We start from the raw sequence: 27,690 nt of genomic DNA on the forward strand, positions 1-27,690 counted from the left end.
TTTGCCCCAAACTGTTAAAACGACGAGATTAATTAGAAGTGAAGTGAATTTCTCATTTTTCTACAAATTGTTAAAATGAAGAATTTCTCTGTCAGTATTAATCATTTTGCTGCAAATTTTTAAAACTGATGACATTTGATAAACAATTATTTTGTCATTTTACAGAACAATGATAAATTCCTCATTAACTACAAGGAAGTTGTCTTTTTTTAATATATAAACTGAACGATGATTAATTTTGTTGAGAATTGCTACTATACTTTACAAAGAGATCTTAACAATTAACGCCATTGCAAGGAACGTCCGAGTAGTATGCCATCAATAAAAAATTTTTCCATCTGAAATCGACTTTACGTAACTGCACTAGACTGAGGACAATTCGTATGGTTTCTCCTTAAATATGAACCTTGGTCTTCGAAATAACTGGCAAACTAGCAGTTCCACAATCACTAGAGTGATTAGTATTACGAGGGAAACTGCAAAGAGGGTATTCAGAAGATTACTCGAAGAACTTTCTTCATCAAACTTCAAATCAACATCCTCTGTCGTATCAAAGAAACCTGCGAAAGAAGAATGACATTTCAATATGCGAATTCTGATCCCACAATTGTTCTCTTGTTCTCTTGGCTGGCTAATAGTGAAGGCCAGAATCGCTACCCAGCTTACCTGTCATTTTATGAGAGTGTACATATTTCCATTTATAAAGGATTACATACTATTACGTACTTTGTTTTTAATAAAGTTTTCGGATAAGTTGAAAACAATCCCTTTCCCTCCGTTTTTTGTTTTGATAGTCATTTTTGTGATCTTAAAATCTCATCACCCCTTCCTTTTCAGCTCTTTCTAAAGGGACAAACCTTATTGACGGGCTCTCGTTAAGTGTAAACAAGCACGCACGCAATAGAAACTGAAACACCCACAATTGTTTTCTTTTGAGAACCTCTTTCGCTTAAAGAAATTCTGACAGCTATAAATACACAACAGTAGCCAAAAACTTTCCTAACTTTAACTTGTGCAAAGAGCATTATTACCTTGAAAACGTATTTTCGTAATATTACCAACGGTGTGCTAATTTGGCGAATGCTGTGAGATAATTTTTGGCGAAAACATTTCAAAGTGAATTTTCGTATTGTAGGCGTAAACAGCGGAATATTTATGATAATTGAATCAAGAGATATGATTCGATAACTAGACATTTCAGTTGAGTAGATTACCTCCATTCAAACAATTTCCGGATGTCACCCGGATATCATCTATCGCGATGTCGCCATCGTAATTAGTTCCACGAACACCTTCAAACACAACCTGAAAATAACGTAACAGATTAACGTCTACAAAGAAAACAGTTGAGACGTCACTGCTTGATTTTTAGGCGACGTTGTGAGTTCATAAAATGCAGTTATGTTTCAAACAGTGCCGAAATGTATGAAGAAATGTTTAACAAATATTTAATTAATAGCTAAGTACGTGTTCATTTAATGAAAAATCTCTGGACGTGTAATATTGTATAGTAGCACCTTGATTTGAGTTATATTTTCAAAGGAATTTGGTATTAATATCACCTTCCCTTTGTGTGTAATATATAAAACTTTCAACAATTTCCAGTTCTAATTATTGAAACATTTCGTTTTTAAATGCGAATCTTAAAACATATTCTGATAAATTGGTCCATAAACCTGTACACCCACGGACCAAAATTTTTCATGGGGAGAACCCACGACCCTCCATTGAAACGTACATCCCTCAGAATCGATGCTTGAAACGAATGAAAGAGAGCTTTGACTCTGGACATAATTGCTAACAATTTTCGTTGGGTTGCACCCCATTGTACCCGGAGTGTCGGTCTAATATTGGTACCTAATAACATCACATTTTTTAAAACATAAAAAACGTCGTAGGACCATACCATAGTTTCTTAACACATTTGAACTGCACGTATATAACTGATCAATATCAAACCACCCGCCATGTTCACAATAAGGAATGGTATTGCATACTTACCTTGGTTGTTGGGTGACCAAATTCCTCCACCTGCGCTCGTTTCCATTCTTCACCTTGCTGGCCGTACATCGACCAAATAGGACTACCGAGGGATGATGTACTGGCATAAACATGCAAAGAGCCTATTGAATCACCATACATGTGATAGTAGAACTCAATGCAGACATAGCCGTATGCTCCCAGTGATGGGCTATGGAGGCGTGCTTGTTGTCCTTGCAAGACAGGAGAACTGGCCTCGATGTAAACGTAGTGACCCAAATCTGTGGTTAGGATTCATTGTTAATACGGAGTTGTACAAATACATATTTACCTGGCTAATTTCTGTTATTTGCATAGTAAGGTTCAAGTGAGAATACGACAAAACGATGTATGTGTAGTGACATTGACATTGACATGTCATTCAATAACCCTTACTCAAGCAGCATTGAATGCACTCTCACTCAACGGTGACTGCATGCTCCAGCGACCAAGCTCAATAAGAAGCCCTGGAATTCTGTGTGCAAGTTCCTTGTACAACACTGTTGTGTGAGAACAGTATCATTGACTACCAGAGACTACATCAAGTAAGTTGTTATAGCCACAGCTCTGTTCTACAGTACTAACCTCAATTGAAAATTGTGACACAACCTCAATCCTCAACAGTATGCAGTAACAAATATACAATGTAAGAAATTATGCAATAAGACCTATAGTGTTATACGACTCCTTTCTTTATGCAAGCCAATACGACCGGTTAATGCATTACGGAAACCCGTTTAATATACATTAATTTCTCTCAAGGAGTTGTAGGATCAATTCTAGCTTTCAAAGGCAATAAAATGTTGACAAAATTACGGAGATTGACAGACATTAACATGTTTACGAGTGAAACATGTTTTTCTCTTAATACTTATCGAACAAAAGCACTGAATCAGTGTCACTCGTTTAATTTGGCCAGTAAGACAAGGGATCCCTCCGTGGTAACATCCTGCTTCAACATATGTACCCTTAAGTACTTGACTAGCATCTGGCAATCTCTCTCTCTCTAACGGTAGAGTGAGAGACCACCCCAGCATATAACATTTTTGTCTTCCAAAAGCTGGATCATCTTTTACAAAGAAAAGCAAACGCTTGGTGTAGTTATATGTTGATATAAGAAAGCACCCATCCCGCAATTAAAAACCCTTAATAAAAAACACTCCCTCTGCTCAGTATGACTCCTCCCCGGGTCGGCGGACCTTAGCTCCAGAAAATTGAGCACTACTTTAAAGAAATGCTTGCACGGACATACCGTGAGTACAGTCTGAATCACAATCCGTTGGCAGCAAGTAAAGAGAAACATTGCATGGCTGCTCAATTAAGTTTACTGTAGTAAATATATATGTGCTGTTTGTGTATGTTACTCTGTATATAGACTGAGGTGGGGGAGGGGTGGGAAGTGGGGTTGAAATATTCCTGTCCAGAGATAGATTCATATTAAGGGGGGGGGGAGGGTTCCATCTAAATCATCTGTTAAGAATGTATTTTTGTTAATATCTGTAACACCTGAACACTAATTTTAATGTGATATTCAGTGTATTCAATTGTAGTATTAGTTACGAGATCCGTTACCTGTTTATTGAGTCAATAGAATACTTTCTGTTACTTACAGTTTCCGAATGTGTGATCGTAAGAAGGCCCGGTGTAATGAGAATTGGTCACCCCATTGTGCCTATTCCAGTCAAAGTTATCTGTGCGATTTTCCTGAGTATAACCACAGAAGTCTATCTCAAAATCGCAATCTAAGGTGCAATTCACTGTAGAAGAAAAATCTTGTTGGTTAATCTTATTCTTGATACCATTTAACCAAATAACAGTAACTTACGAATGGTTCACCAATGCTCATTTGTCACTGACAATTCCGACACAAATTGGCCTCAATTAAAAAAAATATATACATAGAGAAAATAATCCAGTTCATCAACATTTTATGAAGAAGATCAAACCGTTTAATATAAGGGGGGGGGGGGGGAGTTGTCTCAAATTGGGTTACTCGATCAGGTGGGTGTGAGCCGTTACTTGTCTCGGTTACTGCCAGTCTATCGATATTTTTATTAAAGCTTACGGTATTCCAAAAACAATAAAGGGAACTAAATGTATAACACGCCCGTTTAGATACCAAACATTCAATAAATGTTTTATGGTTCAAGGTTGATATGACTTGACGCAATGGAATTCGGGATTGAAACTTATGAAATATGATTTAATCAATCACTTATCATAGTACAAAAAGAAACGTTCAAAAATGTTGTCGAACGATCTAATTTTACCAGCAGCTCTATGTTAAGTGTACTTGAAATGTTCAATGTCCTGTTATCTGCAACCAAATCATCAATTAAGTCGGTCATAATACAAGTATACTATTCAACAGTGTCACTGACGAACCTTCCGGTGGCGCTGTTACAAATGCAAAGCAGCTTCCCGATGTTATCCAAACATCGTCCAGTGCAATGTCTCCTGTATCACTAGATCCACGGACACCTTCAAAGACAACCTAACAAATTAAAACGATTCATTGATAAGTTAAAATTTAGATAAAGATCCGAAAGGCTACAGGAAATAGATTTCCAATGAGTGTATCATGTTTCGTTATAGTCAAAATAACACAATGTTAACATAAATGTAATGTAATGGATGGATGTGTCAATATCATATATATTGCTGACAAAGTTGATATGAATGTTTTTAATGCTAACGATAGGATAAGAAGTAATATAAGTTCCCGTAATTGTTGCCTTACCTGGGTCGTCGAAGATACGTCAAATTCTATTTGTCCCGAATGCCACCGGTCACCCTGCGAGCCATATGCTGACCATGAAGCGCTTCCTAGAGAGGAGGTCTCGAAATACACATGCAGAGAGCCTACTGTAGCCCCATACATATGATAATAGAATTTCACACAATAGGTACCTTGTGTTACTAACGACGGACTTTGGAGGCGAGCGTGATTTCCAGGTATGCCACCACTGACCTCCATGTAAACGTAGCAACCCACGGCTGTCAATTTAAGAGAGGAGATGAAATCTGTGGGGTTACACCATCAGCCAAATAAATAACAATTTATGAAACTTTTAACGATATGTACAAACCGTGATCATTGGTATAGATATGGAAAACGATCTCTCGATTACTTATGAAGAGATGAACGGTTTCCTGAAATCATTGGGCATGAATGAATATCACTTACATGTTCCAAACGTATGATCCACTGAAGGTCCCGTACCAGACGAGGTTGTTGAGCCACTGTTCCTTTTCCAGTTAATATCGTCATCATTTGCTTGAGTAAAGTGACAAAAGTCCGCTTCGAAATCACAATAGAAAGTTTCCTCCACTGGAAGTAAAGAAAAAAGCAATTAAATTATTTATCTATCAGCAACTTTGCGCTGCACTTATTGTTATAAGCCTATAAGTGTGTGTTTGTTTCCACAAATATTTGAATAGTGTAGATTTCTATTGCAGTAACGGTTGCGTTGGCATGCATAATGGTTTCGGAAGGAACGGACGGAGTACAAATAAAAATAATAATAATACATAATTTTATATAGCGCCAAACAAGCTATGAAATAATTCTCGTAGCGCTTAACAAAGTAATAGCAATTATAACATATATGCTTTGGTGAAGAGATACGTTTTGAGTGCTGATTTGAAACTGTTCACAGTATTGCATATTTTTATATGTTCTGGAAGTGAGTTCCACAGGCACGGTGCACTGGATGTGAACGTTCTCAAGCCGTAAGTCTGTGTTTTTACTCTAGGGATGAGTAACATCAGTGATGAATTAGAGCGAAGTGAGCGTGTGGATGATGGTCGGAGCTGAGACAAGTTGGTGAGGTAGCACATATTTGGATTGGGAAATGTGAATCGACTATTTAACTTAAATATATAATCTATTGTGAATTCTTGTTGGGGATATTTTTGTCACTAGCGATTTATGTACCTTTTATATATCAACGAAGCACCAATAATTGCTTACTGAGCATTGCTTGGGAAATATGTGAGGATGAAACTATATAATTACTAAAAGAAGGTGGAAGACAATTATTGTAACGGTCAATTGTATTCTTTCCAAATTGCTCTCGTCTGGGTTATCAGAATTTAAGAGTCCTAGCCACTTGAACGAAATCTTTACCAATCATCAACATTTACAAGTCCCATCAACTTTTAATGTATATAGTGTATTGGCTAATATTTTTTGTGGAAGTTGATGTGTGTGAAGTCTGTTACACGTCCATATCCCAGACTTTCGCACACAGGCGACACATCACTTGATAGAGTTGGGCAGTACATCTTACAACTGAACTCATTACACTTTCCTTGTCATTCACCTTGCCTGTCATTCATATCAAAATGGAAATTGCAACCCAACGTCTTCGAGATGGCCGCAGTTTCCGTTCCAATATGAGAAAATGGGATATCCAAATTCGCGTGACTCGATCAAACGAGTGTGAATTGATTCATGACTTCTCATCTGGTTGTTTGGTAACTTTCAAAACCATCCTGAAAACAACCATCGTTACTCTGCGGGAGGTGTGTTGAAAGTTTATCGATGTTGACTAAAGTGTATTCGTAAAGGACAGCACTAAATGTAAAGCAGCACACAATAAGATGCAAATTTACTATATCGATCTATCAGTGCAAATTGTCTTTGCGTTTCGGCGATTCTACAATGACCTGAATTAAACCTATCGGCATTTCATTCAAAACGTTTTATGAAATATTTTGTTCGTTATCAATAACTTATGATCATACAAAAAATAGTACCAGTGAACAATGTCGTTGACAAAGCAGTAGTAGTACGATAGTAAGATGGCGGCGGTACAAATGTACAGCTTCCCGATGTTATCCAAACATCGTCCAGTGCAATGTCTCCTGTATCACTAGATCCACGGACACCTTCAAAGACAACCTAACAAATTAAAACGATTCATTGATAAGTTAAATTTGAGAAAAAGATCCGGTAGTCTACAGGAAATAGATTTCCAACGAGTGTTTCATGTTTCGTTAGAGTCAAAATAACACAATGTTAACATACATATGTAATGGATGGATGTGTCAATATCATATTATTGCTGACAAAGTTAATATGAATGTTTTAAATGCTAATGATAGGAAAAGAAGTAAGGTAAATTCCCGTAATTGTTGCCTTACCTGGGTCGTCGAAGATACATCAAATTCTAATTGTGCCAAATGCCACCGGTCACCTTGCGAGCCATATGCTGACCATGAAGCGCTTCCTAGAGAGGAGGTCTCGAAATACACATGCAGAGAGCCCACAGTAGCCCCATGCATATGATAATAGAATTTCACACAATAGGTACCGTGTGTTACTAACGACGGACTATGAAGGCGAGCGTGATATCCAGGTATGCCACCACTGACCTCCATGTAAACGTAGCAACCCACGGCTGTCAATTTAGAGAGGAGATGAAATATGTGGGGTTACACCATCAGCCAAATTATTCCAATTTATGAAAACTTTTAACGATATGTACAAGCTGTGATCAATTGGTATAGATATGAGAAACGATCTGTCGATAACTTATGAAGAGATGAATTGTTCCTGAAATCATTGGGCATGAATGGATATCACTTACATGTTCCAAACGTATGATCCACTGAAGGTCCCGTACCAGACGAGGCCGTAGAGCCACTGTTCCTTGTCCAGTTAATATCGTCATCAGTTGCTTGAGTAAAGTGACAAAAGTCCGTTTCGAAATCACAATAGAAAGTTTCCTCCACTGGAAGTAAAATAAAGCAGTTAAATTATTTATCTATCAGCAACTTTGCGTTGCATTTGTTGTAATAAGCCTATAAGTGTGTGTTTGTTTCCACAAATATTTGAATAGTGTAGATTTCTATTGCAGTAAATGTTCGTTGGCATGCATAATGGTTTCGGAAGGAACGGACGGAGTACAAATAATAATAATAATACATAATATTTATACAGCGCCAAACAAACTATGAATTAATTCTCGTAGCGCTTAACAAAATAATAGCAATTATAACATATATGCTTTGGTGAAGAGATACGTTTTGAGTGCTGATTTGAAACTGTTCACTGTATTGCGTATTTTTATATGTTCTGGAAGTGAGTTCCACAGGCACGGTTCACTGGATGTGAACGTTCTCAAGCCGTAAGTCTGTGTTTTTACTCTAGGGATGAGTAACATCAGTGATGAATTAGAGCGAAGTGAGCGTGTGGATGATGGTCGGAGCTGAGACAAGTTGGTGAGGTAGCACATATTTGGATTGGGAAATGTGAATCGACTATTTAACTTAAATATATAATCTATTGTGAATTCTTGTTGGGGATATTTTTGTCACTAGCGGTTTATGTATCTTTTATATATCAACGAAGCACCAATAATTGCTTACTGAGCATTGCTTGGGAAATATGTGAGGATGAAACTATATATTTACTAAAAGAAGGTGGAAGACAATTAGTGTAACAATCAATTGTATTCTTTCCAAATTGCCCTCGTCTGGGTTATCAGAATTTAAAGAGTCCTAGACACTTGAACGAAATCTTCACCAATCATCAACATTTACAAGCCCCATTAACGTTAAAAGTATATAGTGTATTGGCTAATATTTTTTGCTAAAATTGATGTGTGTGAAGTCTGTTACACGTCCATATCCCCGACTTTCGCACACAGGCGACACATCACTTGATAGAGTTAGGCAGTACATCTTACAACTGAACTCATTACACTTTCCTTGTCATTCACCTTGCCTGTCATTCATATCAAAGTTGAAATTGCAACCCAACGTCTTCGAGATGGCCGCTGTTTCCGTTCCAATATGAGAATATGGGATATCCTAATTCGCGTGACTCGATCAGACGAGTGTAAATTGATATATGTCTTCTAATCTGGTTGTTTGGTAACTTTCAAAACCATCCTGAAGAAATTCATTGTTACTCTACGAGAGGGTGTATTTAAGGGTTTATCGAAGTTAAAAAAAGCTTATTCCAAAAGGATAGCACTAAATGTACAAAAGCATCATACAATAAGATGCAACTTGACCATATAGATCCATCAGTGCAAATTGTCTTTGCGTTTCGTCGATTTTACAATGACCTGAATTAAACCTATCGGCATTTCATTCAAATCGTTTTATGAAATATTTTGTTCGTTATCAATAACTTATGATCATACAAAAAATAGTACCAGTGAACAATGTCGTTGACAAAGCAGTAGTAGTACGATAGTAAGATGGCGGCGGTACAAATGTACAGCTTCCCGATGTTATCCAAACATCGTCCAGTGCAATGTCTCCTGTATCACTAGATCCACGGACACCTTCAAAGACAACCTAACAAATTAAAACGGTTCACTGATAAGTTAAATTTGAGAAAAAGACCCAGTAGTCTACAGGAAATAGATTTCCAACGAGTGTATCATGTTTCGTTAGAGTCAAAATAACACAATGTTAACATACATATGTAATGGATGGATGTGTCAATATCATATTATTGCTAAAAAGTTAATATGAATGTTTTTAATGCTAATGATAGGATAAGAAGTAAGGTAAATTCCCGTAATTGTTGCCTTACCTGGGTCGTCGAAGATACGTCAAATTCTATTTGTCCCAAATGCCATCGGTCACCTTGCGAGCCATATGCTGACCATGAAGCGCTTCCTAGAGAGGAAGTCTCGAAAAACACATGCAGAGAGCCTACTGTAGCCCCATACATATGATAATAGAACTTCACACAATAGGTACCTTGTGTTACTAACGAAGGACTATGGAGGCGAGCGTTATTTCCAGGTATGCCACCACTGACCTCCATGTAAACGTAGCAACCCAAGGCTGTCAATTTAAGAGAGGAGATGAAATCTGTGGGGTTACACCATCAGCCAAATTGTTACAATTATGAAAACTTTTAACGATATTGTACAAACCGTGATCAATTGGTATAGATATGAGAAACGATCTGTCGATTATTTCTAAAAAGATGAACGGTTCCCTGAAATCATTGGGCATGAATGGATATCACTTACATGTTCCAAACGTATGATCCACTGAAGGTCCCGTACCAGACGAGGCCGTAGAGCCACTGTTCCTTTTCCACTTCATATCGTCATCATTTGCTTGGGTGAACAGGCAAAAATCCATTTCGAAATCACAATAGAGAGTTTCGTTTTCTTAAAATATAAAAAAGAAAATGAAAAGCCTTAAACATTTCAATTAATTCTCGTTCCGTTGAGATTGCTGGAACCTTCAAATCATTTTAGTTTCCTCCATATTCTTTGTCAAGGAACAGGTGTGGAAACATTGTGTGTGTGGGATGTCCAACTACACCCCTCCCCTCCCTCAAAGTAGTCATTCATCACAACCTGTCATGTAGACCTAATGCGTTGCCTAAATATGCCCACTATCACACCATCTTAACTCGCAAAAACCCTAGACTACCCATACAATCAGAGAGTCGCAAATCATGGATCCACCCATGAGGAACCATCTAATGTTTCATCCGTGTGAGGATAGTAGCTTATGCAGTGAAATGATCACGTTCTGCTTGTCGTTACAGAAATGTAATGGAATTTTTATTTCGTGGTTGATTAGCTATCTCCAGAGAAATGACTAATAACCCTAACGGTTGGTTACCTGCCAACATGACGTTATGTAATTAACATATCATAATAGAAAAATACCGTTGAACAATGTTGAAAGATCTTCCGATGGCGTTGTTGCAGCGGCAGTGATTCCCAATGTTGCCCGACCATCTAAAAAAGAACAACATACAAAGTCTTCATTTTATAGAGGCCTCACGTGACATGTTTACGATGCACTAGAAAGTTTTCACGTTCGACTGGTGTTGAATATTATGTATCCTAGGGTGCCCTGTTGTTGTTGTCATTTTTGTTTTGTTTTTCGTGTGGTTTTTATGCATTTGTTATAATTTAAAATATCATGGCTTCACATTAACATTATGACCTGTACTGAGGATCCGACGTCATAAACAACTTATAGCTATATAAAAGAGACATGATCCAAAAACTTTAGCATACTCAAAAAGCAGAATATCTTGAAAACCGCACTTACTATGGAAAGATAACTATAACTAAAGTTTGTATATTTCGTGGACGGTATCATAAAGTCATCCTTTAAGTGGGATGCAACAAAATCAACTAAATTGATATTTTCCTGACGACAATTATATTTGCATGAAAATGCTGCGTTAATAAATATGCTGAACTAAGATGGATTGATTTATCCTGCAAGTTCATATTGATACCTACTGCTTCGCTTTTACTTACATCACATTGCTTACATAATTCTACAACCAATATAAGAACTGGGGGATGCGGAGTTCTGTTTGGTATTAAATACTGTCACGAAAAGCAACCAGATGCAATAAAAGGGAAACAGAACAAATCATGAGTGTGTGAGGAAACCGCAGTAATGAGTACTTTTTTTCTTACAGTAACCCGAGCACATTGTTCCGAGTACGTTTATGAGTAATCATAAAAAACTACGAGCACAGATAAGTGTACTCTAGTACGAGTACGGCCTATAGTTCTTCAAGCTCTGAAGCTTTTATGGAGTACGTTTGCTAACAGGAAGGCCTTCAGATGGTTAACTATCATGCATTGAAAGTTCAATTCAACTCACAAATCGAAAAAGTTATGCGACTTCGATCTAAGCCACGAGACAACGATTAAAATCGCAAATTTAAACAAGTTGAAAAAAATGTATTTCTCTCTGGTAATGGAATAATGTCCCAATATATTATATACGATGTTTGGCTAATCTTTTGCATCGTACGTGTTGTTTCAATCAACAAATTTACAGATTTGCAATTGAGGTTTCATATGTTTTGATTTCGGAATACGTGTCTGTGGTGTTACTTCAAATAAAAAGGACTTCATAATCGTGAGAAAATACTGGTTTCTTCATCTCGTGAAATTGGTTCATTGTCCTTGAGTGTGTTTACAAATAAACATTGATATGCACAGAAATATAAGAAAAAGGATTTACTTAGCAACTGAATAATCCGTTTAGAGAATCAGAAACTTAAGTAACCTCGAAACGACTAGATTGTTGCGTTATACAAAAGGTGCCAAAAATGGATTGTGCTTGAAAACATCAACATAACTCACCTAGCAGACTCAGAATGGTCTGTATACCAACAAGGAGGCGGAGAAGCATTTTTCAGCCGAATTAACTTCTAGTTTGTTTTTAGGAAGAGAGGATGGCAGTAACTGTTGCATGAGGAAGCTTCAATGAACATTTAAAAACAGCAAGGCTAAATGTAACACTTACGATACGGCTATGACTATCAAAAAACATGTATTGATAAACTCCCGTATGTAAAGTTCAACTTATAATAGTCACAAGTCACAGGGATACTTGTCTTATTTTATTGCCAAAATACTAGATTTTATTGTGAAATGCGTTACAGTATCATGGTTCCTTGTTTATTTTATCTTCGTCGACGATGTTTGGCAATCCTATCGGGTTGGCAATACATTTTGTATCTATGCTTGTTTATGATAACGTTACCTGATTTTAAGATTTAAAGGTTAACTGATTTCGATATTTGGAAGAACAGGAACGATGTCTCATGTGAGATTTGTCATGTCACGTCCAATTTTCTATAGTATGAAGTGATCCGCGTTATCAGGATTGAAACCTATGTGATTTTCTTTCAGAAAGGATCATGGTTCTGTAAAGAAGATCAAAAATTAATCTTGAAACTATATGCTAGTAAAAGATATTAAAGAGCACCTATAGTTCTTGTTCCGAGCTTATCACACAGTAGGAATACAACATACGGGTCTACAAGATCATGAATATGCAAATGATGGGAAAACGGCGAATGAATTAAACAACTGTAAACTAACGAATATTTCCTTGGCGATGAAGAGTTGCATTCAAGTAGCTGATAAAATCATTAACGAGGGGGCGTGAGTATAATTTGTGAGTGTGTGTGAAGAGAAGAGGTAGTTCAAGGATCATCTTGATAACTCTCCAACGCATTACTCCCCCCCCCCCCCGTGCCACCTCACCCGACCGCATGTGCCCTTCTCAACTTTGTCTTCTTTATTCCGGGGCAGATTCCTGTTACAGGGTTTGGCTCTGATTTTCCTCTCACGTGGAAGCTCGTATGCATTAATTTAGGGATGCACCGGATCTAAATTTTTGGATCCGGCCGGAACCGGATTTTGCCGGATAGTACATGAAATCCGGCCGGATAAAATCCGGCCGGAACCGGATTTTTTCATTACACAAAAGAAAATCATTAATAAGAAGTAGAAGTATGAAACAAGGAGTATTATTTTGGTTGATCTTTAGAAACAGTGGGTCAGACCATTTGGTCAGACCATTGAGAAAATTAAATTAAACAAGTTAAACCTAATTTTTCCTTACTTTGAATGTTTTAATTATTTTTTGGAAATAGTTTACATTGATTTAAGTTAATACCAACACCTTTTTAAGGAATAATTCAGGCCAGATTTTGAAAAAGATCCAGCCAGATTTTGAAAAAGATCCGGCCGGATTTTGAAAAATATCCGGCCGCAACCGGAACCGGCTCACTATCCGGCCGGATAGTCCGGCCGGAACGGATATCCGGTGCATCCCTACATTAATTTGTAATACCTAGTGTAATAAGCACATTATGTTCTCTTATAATAATCCAAAGGTTTGCTTGTTAGAAGGTTAAATTAAAATAGCATTATTTGAAAATTCTTTTAAATAAGGTGTATTTCTCGTCTCCGCTGTCTCTGCCGCTGAAATGTCTGTCAGTGGACTACAGGATGTGTTCATATACGTGAGTCTGTCTTCGAAGTGTATGATTTGTAAGAGTCCAGTCCAGTCTCACCATGCGTAACTGAGTCAGGGATATTTATTGAACCTTTTCTGGATTACCTAGTTATCCTTAAACAGCCTCATATTCCTAACATTTTCGTAATAACAAAATGTGTCTGTACTGAAATATTTCGTTTTCGTTTTGTAGCGAGAGAACGGAGTGGTTTAACTGTGTACACTTTGTTCAAGAAAGATTTTGATTTTTTTATATTTTATTTTAGGCTGCTGAACTTGGGAGTTTACTTATATATGGTGTGAAGCATACTTCATATTTGATGCATTATTCTTTCATTATCAGACAGCCAACATGTCAGACTTTACTGTCTTTGTATATTTAGGTAAACAAGCTGAGAGTATTTATTGTTTTGCGAGAAACCACTTCACCTTTGGTTTACGTATATCAAAAGTATTTGACTAAGTCACCAGCATAAAATAGTATCTTATGGGGGAAAACAACTAAACATTGACATGAATTTCTTACATGCTGATATTGCGGCTCAACAAACAGCAGGAAGTTATGAAAATGGGGTAGAGCGCTCTTCTCTTTCAGTATATGTCATATCTAATTATGTTCTTCTTCGTTCCCATTTAAAGAAAATGCCATGATCTTTATTTCCATTAAGTCTTATGATATTTAAAATGAAACTTGAAGTTACCGGGAACCCCACTTTAAAGTTGCGGAAAATCCATATTTGAGCTTTGAGAATCCGTACAAGCATCCTGAAAGAGATTTCAGAAATTACACTTTTTTCTTGAATATTTTGTAAGGCAAAACCTTATCATGTTTTCAAATATTGGCCAAATCTATCAAGAAATGGTAACATGTTACATTTCGTTGGTTAAAAATGATATTTAGAGCAAGCATTCCTTCTGTAGTCGATACAATAAAATTGCTCCTATACAATCAGCAAATATGTAAGATTCCTTCTGCACAGGAATAACACCAAAGCCACGCCCATTATCACTATAACACAACTCAATATACATTTCAGAGAAGCTGCAAAGTTGGCGAGTGCATCATTTGTAGCCTCTTCATGCAATCGTTTCTTGACTCTCAGAAAAAAAGCAAACTAACGATCGGCGTTAAAAACGTTTTTTGTTACCTATTAATGACGAATAGTTCTAATGTGGTCATAATGCTGACCCTGCTGATTATGATGACGACGATGATGACGAAAGAAAATGATGACGACGATCACGATTACGATGATGACGACGACGACGACGATGACGAGGATGACGATGATGACGATGATGACGATGATGACGATGATGACGATGATGACGATGATGACGATGATGACGATGATGACGATGATGACGATGATGACGATGATGACGATGATGACGATGATGACGATGATGACGATGATGACGATGATGATGATGATGATGATGATGATGATGATGATGATGATGATGATGATGATGATGATGATGATGATGATGATGATGATGATGATGATGATGATGATGATGATGATGATGATGATGATGATGATGATGATGATGATGATGATGATGATGATGATGATGATGATGATGATGATGATGATGATGATGATGATGATGATGATGATGATGATGATGATGATGATGATGATGATGATGATGATGATGAATAATAGTAACTACAAAATTCCCACGACTGGTTCAGGTATTGACCTGAATCCTTATGGGAGGAGCTGATATGAATGAAGTACTTTGGGTTGGATTATTGAATTCAACTCCCAGCAGTCTTGATTTGTGCATTCTACTGTGAGTCATTAGTTTCATGATTCATCCTATGGAAAGTTATCGAATGTTTGTCTGCACAGTGAATTACTCTAACATTTCGGTACTATTGCCTTAATCAGCCGGGTGTTCACTTCTTGAGTTGTATGTACACTTCGCTATAACCATACTTTCACTTACAAATAATATCTCCCTACTAGTATAGTTGTAATGTCTTACCTGATTCTGTCATAGAGAAAACAGAAGAGGAAAATTATGTTTTGGGAGCAAACCTTATGGAAGTGTACTTGATTTATGTAACAAATATATTGTTAAAGTAATCAATAGACTTTCGAGTATGTTTTGTTATTAAAAACAATAAACGTGTATAGGCAAGGTGACAGACGTACATGGACCAGCCCTTGTCAGCTGGGATAGCCTAGATCCTAAATGGTGAACAACTCCTGGGCAGTGAAAAGCTAAACTCTTTCTTTTTGATTGCGGGCCGGACATTGGTAAATGGAACAAAATATAGTTTTCGTATGTATATATATATATATATAAATGAAAACGTAATGAGAAGGAAAATCCAGAACAGTGAAAAAACTTCCAGCCTCCACCGGGATTCGAACCCGGGCCTCCCGCTTTGTACGCGGACACCCTAACCAACTAGGCCATGGACGCTGATTGTATGTCGAGAGGTTCGAAACCGGTAAGGAAGGTCGTAATCTCACTGCAGGCGCCTGACACCTGTATCGAACAATACTACTTCTGTTTTTGGTGACATATTTTGCCTTACTCTAGAGATCAAACATGATGCTAACCAACTCGAAAATCATTTGTGATTCCTAAAGCCGGATCTCGAAAGAGATACTTTGAACAGACTTTATGTTAATGGAATGGAGGTAAACGACAAAGGCAAATGAATATATGTAAATGAAAACGTAAACATATATATATATATATGAACGGCTAATAACTGACAAAGTTGGAGAAGGAATAACGTTGTAACCAAATATCTATTTTAAATATTATATCAAAAGGCAATGCAGGCTATGCTCATAGCCATATGTGTCATATTGATCTGAATCTTGCAAAGTTGCAATTCCAAAAGCAAACTGGATGCAATCGTCTTATTTAAATGTGGCAAATAAAATCAGTTTTACAATTTATATCCTCGATAATGGAATGACAAAGACGGGGGTTTGTCCAATGTTTTTCCTCTTTATTATTTGATTTGTCTATAATATCTATATGTTACATATTCTGTACAGTGTAGGTACGTATCATTTTTTAAAGGTCACCGCTATTTTAACCCAAATATGCTACAACTTTCAGAGAACATTTTATTGCTTTCCCTATCACAGTAACACTCATAAATGGCTGGGAATACGAATATCAACGCCTCCAGATCTTCTACGGCAGTGGTTTTCAACCTTGGGCTCGCGGGCCCATTTGGGCCCGCGAAGCCGATTTTGTGGGCTCGCGAGCATTGCCCCAGTAATGATTAAATATTGTGACATTTTTGGGGGCTGGTGGCGAAGGCACATGATGATGTTTCTTAGGAAGCCTCTTCGATGAAACCTTGTACAACGGGTAAAATTTACTCAACCCTAACCCTATAAGACTAGTATAAGAGAATTCGGTGACACCCACCAACCACTGCACACTACGTATTTACCAAGGTTATGATGTGTGGAAGCCTTGCTTTGTACCATTGCCTTGTACCATTGAGGGTTGCAAGAAATCTTTGAGATAGGCTCTAATTGGGCAGTACCTGTCATCTGATCACGGAGGAACATACATAGCTTTGATTGAGTCCCCGGGTCACTTGTGTCAAGAATACACTAATAAACGCTGTGAAATTGATTTTACGAAGTTGATAACTTTGCAGGGTAGGGTATGGGCTCGCGAGGACGGCTCGGAAGACAAATTGGGCTCGTGATCGAAAAAAGGTTGAAAACCAAGGTTCTACGGCAATGTTTAACGTGTTAAGATTCAGGGCCAATAATGATGACGTATGTATTTCGATCTAGCAATGTTTAGAAAGAAATAAAGTCCGTATAAGTTGCGACCAGAAAATGCAGAACAATTTTAGGTTATTATAGTAGGAAGTTTAAGGTTTACTTTCACGTAGGAACAGAACAGGAACAAAAATAATAATTGAAAGGGATATAGAGATTTCGGCTCAGCCTATTAAAAGATATATAGGTGGTTAAATAGCTACGCCAGGAGTGGAAACATTGAAATCAATTATTTCAAATTTCCAACATTGTTTTCTAATAATATTTGAAAAGTTGCCGGTTTTTTGTTTGTTTTTTGTGTGTAATATAATGTTTAAGCCTTTCTGAGGAGAAAGAGGGGAGGGGATGTTGGGTGTGAAGTGAAGGTGGGCTTAAATAACATCTTTACTTTAAATTTTGTTACTCGCCTGTGTAATTATTTAGCCAGTACCTCTGGCGCGCTTCCCCCAAGTTACCCCTTCCTCTCGACATGTAGTATCACATGTTTTCATGTGACAAACGTAATTCTCCACCAGGACGTTATAAGAACAGCTGTATACGAACGCTACCTACCAGATGAGGTGGGTCAGTCAAACTGTGATAAAGGTTACAGAAGATATACGGTTACGTTAACCTAACGTAGTCTTGGGCAAGTCGTTTGTTATAATCTTTTACTCCAGTGCAAACTCCAGGCCTACATGCCTCAGAGTCCGTTTCCCCACCACCTTCACATTCTAGTACAAGAATGATGTTTAAGCCCGGATTGCCCTTAATGACCTAATCGTTGTTCGATAAAGTGTAGTACGTTTATTTAGTGAAGTATCCTTATCGTGCTTTTCCTAACTGACGAATGATAATCAAATCACGACTAGTACAGGAAAAATGAAGCAAACATCATAATTGTCTCATCTATAAGATTGCCAAAGCGATAAGACAGAAAGCCGAAGAGATAAGGGGTCCTTCATGTTGAGAGATGTTTGGATTAAAAGGTCATGTCAGGAACAGTCATTTTGAAATCTCTCAGGTTACATATTTCTGTGATATTTTCATAGTGTAAGTAAATCAAATGTCCCTGTACTAAACGTAATGCAGGTCTATGTTATAGGTTATGATAAAAACCGAATCCGGAACGTCAATATTAGCTACATTTGAAAGTACTATTTCCACCAAGGTAAATGAATCATGAAATGAATAACGGAAATATAAGCACAAATCTGGTGATCTACGCTCTGTGATTTATTTTATAATCTTGTAGATAGTCTTAAATCTTAATAAAAAAATAAAATCTTAAGGTCTTGTATATTGTATAAGGTCGTAAATCTTGTATACGGTGGGATATGTAAAAGACGATATCCCTGAAACAGAATCATTACCCTTTTTTTCACACCAAAGTTTATATTTTGATTATGATTAAACTAAATACAACTGAAATAATGACAATTGGATTTTATACTTAGAGAGGCTGTAGGGCTACAGACAGGACGCTTTTACTCTTTATATTGTTATGAAGACTCAACAAGAATGTATACGTCAGATCACCCTTGAATGAAAGGGAAACAGGGTCTAAATTTAAAAAATAACTCTTAGTTTTTGACCTGATGATAAACATTTTCAGATCATTAATAAAGAAAACGTATAAACGCTTAAGCATCCTAAAAATTGGATTGGCCGTGTGCCAATTATTTGTTGAGTTACAGTCTCAAATTCGCTGTTTAATTAAAGCAATGACACAAAATAGTTCAGACAATGTTTCGAAAATGGCGATTCGTGAACGCATTTACGATGGCTTAACATCGATAGGAGTGTATACTGGTGATGACGGTCGTGTTAGCCCACGCCCGACTACAATCAAAGCCACACCGATTGTTACCATGACAACGATGAAGATAACTGAGAGAACAGAACCGGACAGAGTCATGCCTCCGTCATCTCTGTATGGTTCAGCACTGCCTGTAAAAAGAGGGGGGAGTGTAACAACAATTAACAATGACATCGTCATGAAGTGTTAAAAAATGTAGCAAATTTGTTTCTTCAAACACACTATCGCATACCGTTGTAGAGAGTAATTCACTTATTTCGTTAACATAGTGTTTTGTGAATTACTATATTTTAACTAAACACTGAGATTTACAGTCGGTGTAAGCAAAGGCAAACGATAATCCTTACAAACTTACGCGTCTGGATAATCTGTTCGTCCTCTGTCGGTAATATGAAAGGTCCTTGGTTGACCCTTGTGACTTTCTGAGATTGGGCGGCAGCTCTACGACTTCGACTGACCTCACAACCTCGGATACACTCAAAGTCTTCATCACAAACAACGACTTCACAGTGAACCCAAACCTGACATTCAAAGTAAATGAAGAAACAATATATACGAACACAGAGAATATTGGCAATGCATGAAATCTCGAGTAAAACATGAGATAATTTCCAGAACCTTTCGGACTTCTTGGGCCCTTCTTCATGTGCAATGAAAGTATTACTTAATTAGTCATCTGAACTCCGGAGATATAGTCTCAGGTGTGCCGAGACGGGCCCAACCTTATCATTTCCAACTTTATTATACCTGGGAAACAGCTTGTCCAAGTTGAGTACTGAAACGGAAGCTGGTAAGCTCAAAGTCAGCTTGAGTCTTGCTCTTTGGAATCAACATTCGAACTGCAGCATCGTTTATCCCACACCTGCAAAATCAAGAAGAATTGAGCGTCTAAGAAATATTCTAACAGATTTCAAAAGGATGATTTCTTGTGCGATACCACTTCCAAAACAACGTGTTACAGAGATGTAAAGCAAGCAGAGACCATCAAGTTGTGAATGTCCTCATTTTGGAAATAACAGTAATCTACATAGCTCAAAATGGGTTAGACTTAATGTGTTGATGCATTCCAAGTGGTTGCAAGATTAGCCTATGGCATATGTGCTTACATCGACAAATAAACTGAAACCAACACTCATATATATTGTATCTAAAACAATGCTGAAATACTGCACGAGAATATATCCAATGTTCTTTGCATTTCCGACGAAAGAGAAAAACTGTTTATCTCAGGCATTACCTTGGTAACCATGAAACTATTAGCTTAAAGGAATTGTCTGGTGGAAGATTTTGATACATTGTCCTCATGCATAGTTCTTATTTTTCTCTTTCTAATCATGTGAAAATTCAGCGTTTTCTTCTTGTAGAAATATGGTTTTCAAATTCACCAGTTTCTCACCAAAAGCACCGTTTGTTTAATTTGGTGAATGACGTAGTGCAAATAGGCAAAACGAGTGTCTTGAAGATAACACTCCCACTTCCGCAAAGATACACTCTCGCACGTACATGCACAAGTGATTGCCTTATATATATTACGTACACATCGCGAACGTACGTATCATTCTACCATGCCCAGTTGGTTCGTACACATAAAACACTCACACTTAAACTACAGTTCAAAAACCGTTCTTCGAAATCGCTAAAATAAAATTCACGGATCAACTTTACAGTAAAATTAAGCTTCTTTAATACTTGAAAAGAATTTGCAACATCGAAAGTGAAACAAGGCGGAATCGATGTCAGAGCAGAATGTACGTAGTACCAGAAGCCTATAGGCTTCGTAGAACTGTCCAATTGCAAACTCTACAGTAGTCTCCGTGCGACACATTCTTCGCATTGGAGCTGGACAGCGTAATGTAAACAACGAAGAGTCTGCTGTTAAAACTTATATTGTGTTACAGAAGACCACAAAATCACCGATGCATTACATATATGACGGCTTAACGATTTTTTTAAAAAATATCAAATTTATAAGAAATTTCACCGAAAATTAAGGAAGACATTTATTTGTATTCAAACGCGGTTTTTGATGTGACTACTGTAATAACTGTATGCAGCGTGGGTTATGTCGCAATCTTCATATGGCCACACGACGTCACGTTCGCTACTGTTTAAAATACTTTTGAAATAAATTCGTATGTCTGCCAAATGCAATATTAGCGTTCTCATACTTTGAAAACATGTTTGGAAAATTGTTTATCGTTTTTAAGGTAACTTCTAAGGGCTACCCGACACATCTTTTAACTAATAGAGTTCTATAAATGTATAGGAACTATAAGAGTTTGTTACAATTTTGAGCAAGTAAAGTTTTATTTTTTACAAGAACCAGTGTGTTTTGTTGCGCTCTCAAGGTTTTAGCGATATTATCAAATCTTTCTAAGTTGAGAAGATTCACATGTAATATCGTAATTATTTGGAATGAAAACAAAAATATTACACGATCGATAAAATATTCTTTATTAAAAGATTTATCAAATTTATGTTTACCCATTTCGAATAAATTGGAAGTTTCGACCATCATATGATGATGTAGGAGTCGCTCTGCAGCTTCGAAGATATATTTTTAAGTTTGCTGCAGCCTGTTTAAGCTCTGCCCTGAAATATAACTTCGAACCAAGCATCACAGGCTCTACAGGGTCCGTACGAAGTCTGGTTGCGTACGAAATGTCACTATAAACCCCAAAATCGAAAACAAAAGACCCTCGACCATGCTTCCGGATGACTGTTTTGAACGTCTTGAACTTCGATGAGAGCAACTCAGAACGATCATATTGACAAATAATCGGAATTTCAATACTTTCGTATACAATCATATTCGACTGCCCTTTGTTTTTGACGGTGTTCCGGTAGAAAGCAGCTGTTTGGTTTTTCTGTAATTTTCAACAACAAAAAAGGGGGGAATTTAAGAGAAAATGTCAAATCAGTATATAATAACTATGATACAAAGTCGGCTGTTAAGAAGCAGCCAGGTATTATTGTTTTCTATTCGGATTAAAGCAAGGTATCATGATATTTAAGAGCCAACCCCATATCGCTCCATGTATATTGCACACCTCCATTAAAAAATCTACTCAGTGATCATACAATAACCTACACTCATTCACCGTTCATTCAACTTAAGAGAGTTCTGTCGGTGATGATTCGTTCCACTAGAATTGCATTTGCCTGCAAATACTCACATCGTCTTGGAACATTTACTGAAGTAAAATTTGACCCAAATCTTTTAGTTTCATGCCAACTTAATCTTGCTAGTTTGATCGCCATCACACTGTATTGATTGATCAAACTAATCGAATGTTTGTTGATGTAACAGTTTTAAAACAACCGGTATTCCTTAACCAATCCTCACACGCAGAAACCAACATAACAAGTTTGCATCGCTTTCTTAAAACGGATATTTTCATGATATAACAGTTAAATACCACGTTTTTACCCAGGAATTCCTGCTTACCGTAAGCTTTTAAGCCTCTAAAATTGTCCAATGTATATCGATTCAATCTTCATACTTACTGAAAATGCAGTGCCACAGCCTGTAAGTGAGCTGTTTATTGATATGTAGTTGGGTGACTCTCTGTTAATGGTCCCCATACAACCTCGCGAATCAGATTTATCTTCGCTCAGAAAAAGTTGAGTCGGGTCAGAAGGGTTATTGATCATTGTCACAGGAATATCAACTTGAAAGGTTGATGCACCGCAGCGAAGGATAACATCGTCTGAATAAACTTGACCAAACGTGACTCCTGTATGTAAAATGCGAAAAAAAACTTGTTTATTTAGCCTTGTCACTAGGCTTTACAGGAAATCTCTCACCCGCCATCAAATGTTGTCGTTCAAAGTAGAGACTCGATCCAAGCTTCCTTCCGTGTTCCATGTAACATCCGTAGTTCTGGTTTAAAATATCATACCATATCTTTATATTTCAGTGGACAAGAACTTGTGACTCCATTAAATATATCATTGGCATCGATTGGTTTTTCGATCTGCTTGTCTTTTGTACAATGTCTAACATTTTTGCAGTGCACTGATGAATAAAACGTCTGCAATATCTTCAATGTTCATACATTGTATTCATTTTCTCTCCTAAAATCTTTCATAAAGAGACTCCGAATTCTTTCTGAACCGCAAAGCCGATGAACTTACTTTGTGGATATGCGTCTGGGCATGGCATGGAGTGTCTCCGTGTGACGTCATATGATCAAAGGTCAAAGCTTAACTAGCCAATTGCAGTATTTTGATTCTTTGCCCGCGTACCAAAACTTGTTCGAAACCATCAAACTATGTGGAATATCAGACCTTTCTGAATGTTTAAGGCAAGGCTCATTTGATCAAAGGAGGTCAAACGTAGCCAAAATTTAACAAAAAAAAGTTTGTCGCGAACTATTACAAGGTGAAGGTCGGAGATTAGAAGTCAAAGATCAATAAAAAGCAGTATTTGGTTATAACCCGCCATATAAACAGTTAAAATGGTCGACGAATCCCATACCTTGAAGTTTATATACTGCATTGATTAATGTGAAAATGCCAAAGGTCAAATGGCCACTAGAGGAAGAGGGTCAAACTTGGCAATATTTTGCGCTTCCCACAATGGCTGAAAAGCCACAAAAAGTGTTATTACTGGTACAGTTATGAACGTGTGGCTGAAGTGATTGCTTAACAAATTGCTAGAAATTTAAGTTTAATAAAAAGACTTTTGGCTATCATGAACGACCATAACAAAATACTTGAAAATACCATACCTTATACGTATATAGGGAGTAATGAGTATTTTAATAAATATTGTTGGAATGAATATGTAGAGTGTACTAATTGACCTAAATATCAGAAGTCATGAGGTCAGAGTGGTAAATCTTCTTATACTTCAAATTTGATTGGTGTATGGTGATCGATGTATCTCCAGAATGATGGCATCATACTCTTCATAATTATATTCAAATCTTGGGATGAGAACTGCAACTCCGTGGATTGCCTTTTTGTATAAGGTTGTAGAATGATTAGTGCATATAGGGTCTTCCTTATAATCCCATGTCAACAGTCAAAGGCCATTTTAGTAATTTTGCTAATAGTGTTGTCTGAATGTTGCGAGGGATGTAATCAGCATTTCCGTGTGTTGCCTTCTTGTTTTTATTTGCATATATACATCAAATCCATCGTATTAATGGAATGAGCAGTGATATTCTATGTAAATTCTATGTATCATTTTGTACTTGAAATTTGAGCGAAATAGTAATTTACGACATTGGCAAATGTATAATATTGTCAATAATGGCGTACGTGATGTTCGCATCCATCTCAACCAGACACATACTGCTTAAGATTGTATGTGTTTATTCTAGTAGTAATATAGTACATAAAGCAAGTCGTTTATATTTACACATCGTCTAGCAGAATTTAGAACAGGAAATTTAATTTTTATCATCATTCTTAAACAATAAGAAGACATATTGGTACCTTGGCTATTTTTATTTCATGGCATCCTCTCTTTAAGGAAGAAAAACAACCATTTTTTATCCTTAATCGGTGTTTCTAAAATTGCTTCCTTCCTTCCTTTTAAAATGTATCTCTTTGACCTATAACACTAGCGGTAACTTTGCCAAGCTTACTTCTAATAACAAAGCTGAAGAAACAATCAAATCTATGGCCATGTCTAACTTCGGTGTAAAGAAAATTAATGATTCTACCGATACTGAATATTGTATAATTGCTGTTGCTTTTTGTTCAGTTGTTGAATATTCACATATGTAGATTTTTTTTTTTTTAGCTAAAGACAAATTAAGTAATGTGTTTAAACATGCATTTGTTGCTAATGGTATTGTTATTGTCGTTGATAAGTCTTAAATATTTGCAAGCTTACCTTAGCAGACTGAGTTTATATCTTAAAGTCACCTGTAAAATTACGATAGATGAATATGGCGATGACATAAGTAGAACACGTAACCTTTCCGTGGAAAATATTTAAGAATTAACTTGTAATGTTGCACACGAGGCGATACGAAAGTAGCATTGGTTAGACTTCATCTTTATAAAGTTCAAGTGTCAAATTTGAACGGGAAAGTGGTTTAAGAAATACAAACTAGACATTTTCAGGTGTTAAAACCGTCACATTAATGACTAACATTATTTATAGACACTCATTTATTGTGTAATTTCATCTCAGTGAGGAGAAGTTTACAACTGTAAGTTATCACTTGTAGAGATCGTCCAAACCATGTCACTATCAATATTGTGCAAGTGTGGGAATCCGAAGTGTAAAGGTACAATTAAAGGCAAACAATTTAAAAGAGAAGTCAAATTGTAATATCAGCATTTATATCATCATATTTTAATAACGTGGTTGCACATATCTTCCAATTATTGCAAATTCAAATTTACTACTATTTCATACAAAATTTATATAAAAAAAATTAAAACAAATTCATGTATAACAACAAGTGAAAATGTAATTGTTTCAAATACAGCATATGAATATAATATAACTTTGGCGAGTGACATTATGAGTTATTCAGACTCTGATAGGTGCATACCGAGGATAAGAAAGAATCACGGCTGTTAGTTTTGAACAAATATGCTCGCATACATCTTCACAACTAATGTCACATATTTTTTTAGATATAATACATACAAAACAGGTAATGTTCAGCTATAAATATTATGCAACATGTTATCCTTAATTTGATAACTTAATATGTTTCGATTTACCCAACAATCATAATCTACAACAAGTGTATGACCGTTTCCTAATGCGAATACACTATTACATTTATCAAAGTCTCAATACGTGTTTGCTGATGAATTTCGGAAAACAAACTTCCGAAGCAGATTCAATGTTTCTTATTCTAAATGCACTCTGACCAGGTAGGTTTAATGGAGAAAAGCTGTCGCAATCGAAAGAATTAAATTTATTTTCTGTTGCTCTTATGGTGCGAACGATTTACCGTAAAATCACTGGACCGCCCATATCAGCATGTTCATGACACAAATGTAACCTATATATACTCTTATCGTCCACTCGTAAGTCCTATGCCTAACGGTCGTAAACAAACCAGAGATATTTGATTCGCGCATGATCTGTTGGGCGGGGCTTACAAATTGTGAGTGAAATTTGTAGAATCTACGGACTTGTTAACAAATCTGGCTAAGTTTATTCAGCTCAAGATGTTTAAAGACAGATAACTCAATAAAAATAATTGATTATTAATATGAAAATTGCATAAAACGGTGTTATTTTACTAAGCTTTTAGGGCAATAAGCTGGAAAGATCGAAGTTACAATTTGGCAAACACATGATGAGACTTTAAGACACAATAACTCACCTGAAAGACCAGTAAGCAACTGGAACATGCATAGGAAGATGAGAAACATTCTCTTCCCTAAGACTTAGGACTAAGATGCAGTAAACTATATAGAAGCTGTTGAAGACTGGTGCATTGAAATGTTTATGCGATTGTGTCAGAGCAGACAGCGTATGTTAGGAATAATAACTTGCCAAGATGTAGGTTTTCATTCATACTTCCTTCCGTTGCATCACTGATAACATCTATAACAAATAAACTGATTCCAAGAGTAGGTCAATGGTTATCATCATACACAGGAACAGTAGTTCAGTTTCATTCGCACGCTATATATTAGTCATATATAGACAGCGATGATTCTTTTAAGACATGACATGCTATAGGATATAATGGCAACAGCAATACAACATGTTGACATCCATAACCGTATTGAAACCACATGTGTTGTATTTTGAACGTAGTAGGGAAAACCTTTATTAACTACAAGACCATGGTATCAAAGGTCTGATGTACCGTCTCTTTAGAGATGAAAAATCAGTTCTTTTTTTGTGGAGAGTAGTATCTTAAGAATTCAACTTGGCTGTAGTCACACAAAAACATTGATTTGATGCTTGTTTATATATCGTCTTTCTTGGTATCATCGCAGAGTCATGTGTGATTCTATTCTCATTCAACGATGCCACAGCAAAACAATGTAACAAAAATTGTAATACCTTTAACAAATACATTTTACTGCAGGCGGAACCACCTCTCATCACCCTCTCCCATCCCCCCCCCCCCCACACACACACATAAAACAGACTCGACAATCGAATTCATTCTGATTTTTGTTCTTACTACACTGATCTAAATGTAAACTTTTAAGAATGCATTCCTCAAAGTTCATCCCTATAGTTCATTTTCGATTTAATGTGTTGACATGCACCCGGTTAATTGTGTTGTCTCTTATCCAAAAAATAACACAAGTAAGTGATTTACTGATATTCAGGTTGCCATATCAATCATGTTAAAGCTGAACTAGAGTCCGCATACA

General features: G+C 36.7%; 2 protein-coding genes across 5 annotated transcripts in view; both read right to left on the bottom strand.

Annotated features, from left to right (window-relative positions):
* LOC139968634 (MAM and LDL-receptor class A domain-containing protein 1-like) overlaps nt 1-12,353 on the bottom strand; it is a 47,096-nt gene extending 34,743 nt beyond the window's left edge. The window contains exons 1-10 of one of the 3 annotated variants that reach the window (XM_071972827.1): nt 12,126-12,353; nt 10,677-10,748; nt 10,023-10,166; nt 9,575-9,831; nt 9,189-9,333; nt 7,614-7,757; nt 7,168-7,424; nt 6,781-6,925; nt 5,207-5,350; nt 4,760-5,016 (exon numbers count right to left, since the gene is read on the bottom strand). In XM_071972827.1, coding sequence (XP_071828928.1) covers nt 4,760-5,016; nt 5,207-5,350; nt 6,781-6,925; nt 7,168-7,424; nt 7,614-7,757; nt 9,189-9,333; nt 9,575-9,831; nt 10,023-10,166; nt 10,677-10,748; nt 12,126-12,174 — 1,614 coding nt within the window. In that variant the 5' untranslated portion in view covers nt 12,175-12,353. The remainder of the gene's footprint in view (nt 1-4,759; nt 5,017-5,206; nt 5,351-6,780; nt 6,926-7,167; nt 7,425-7,613; nt 7,758-9,188; nt 9,334-9,574; nt 9,832-10,022; nt 10,167-10,676; nt 10,749-12,125) is intronic. The other 2 variants (XM_071972826.1, XM_071972828.1) reach the window with 2 other exon arrangements.
* Nucleotides 12,354-16,549: 4,196 nt separating this feature from the next.
* LOC139968653 (oncoprotein-induced transcript 3 protein-like) lies at nt 16,550-27,331 on the bottom strand. 2 transcript variants are annotated; one of them, XM_071972902.1, is made up of 6 exons: nt 26,679-27,310; nt 22,879-23,108; nt 21,856-22,238; nt 20,119-20,233; nt 19,727-19,892; nt 16,550-19,502 (listed from the first exon to the last, which is right to left on the bottom strand). In XM_071972902.1, exons 1-6 carry the CDS (start codon nt 26,725-26,727, stop codon nt 19,330-19,332), a joined length of 1,116 nt encoding a protein of 371 aa, XP_071829003.1. In that variant the 5' UTR covers nt 26,728-27,310; the 3' UTR covers nt 16,550-19,329. The 2 variants fall into 2 exon arrangements, with proteins under 2 accessions (XP_071829003.1, XP_071829004.1); XM_071972903.1 differs by having other exon boundaries at nt 19,339-19,498; nt 26,679-27,331.
* Nucleotides 27,332-27,690: the final 359 nt, after the last annotated feature.

The sequence above is a fragment of the Apostichopus japonicus genome, chromosome 6, assembly GCF_037975245.1.
Source record: "Apostichopus japonicus isolate 1M-3 chromosome 6, ASM3797524v1, whole genome shotgun sequence".
NCBI classification, from domain to species: Eukaryota; Metazoa; Echinodermata; class Holothuroidea; order Aspidochirotida; family Stichopodidae; genus Apostichopus; species Apostichopus japonicus.

Coding starts and splice junctions, on each gene's coding strand:
- LOC139968653 (XM_071972902.1), bottom strand. CDS start 26,727: ATGTTTCTCATCTTCCTATGCATGTTCCAGTTGCTTACTGGTCTTTCA. Junction 23,109..26,678: donor GTTGCTTACTGGTCTTTCAG/GTGAGTTATTGT, acceptor TTTTACATACAG/GAGTCACGTTTGGTCAAGTT. Junction 20,234..21,855: donor TTCCAATTTATTCGAAATGG/GTAAACATAAAT, acceptor TTGATTTTGCAG/GTGTGGGATAAACGATGCTG.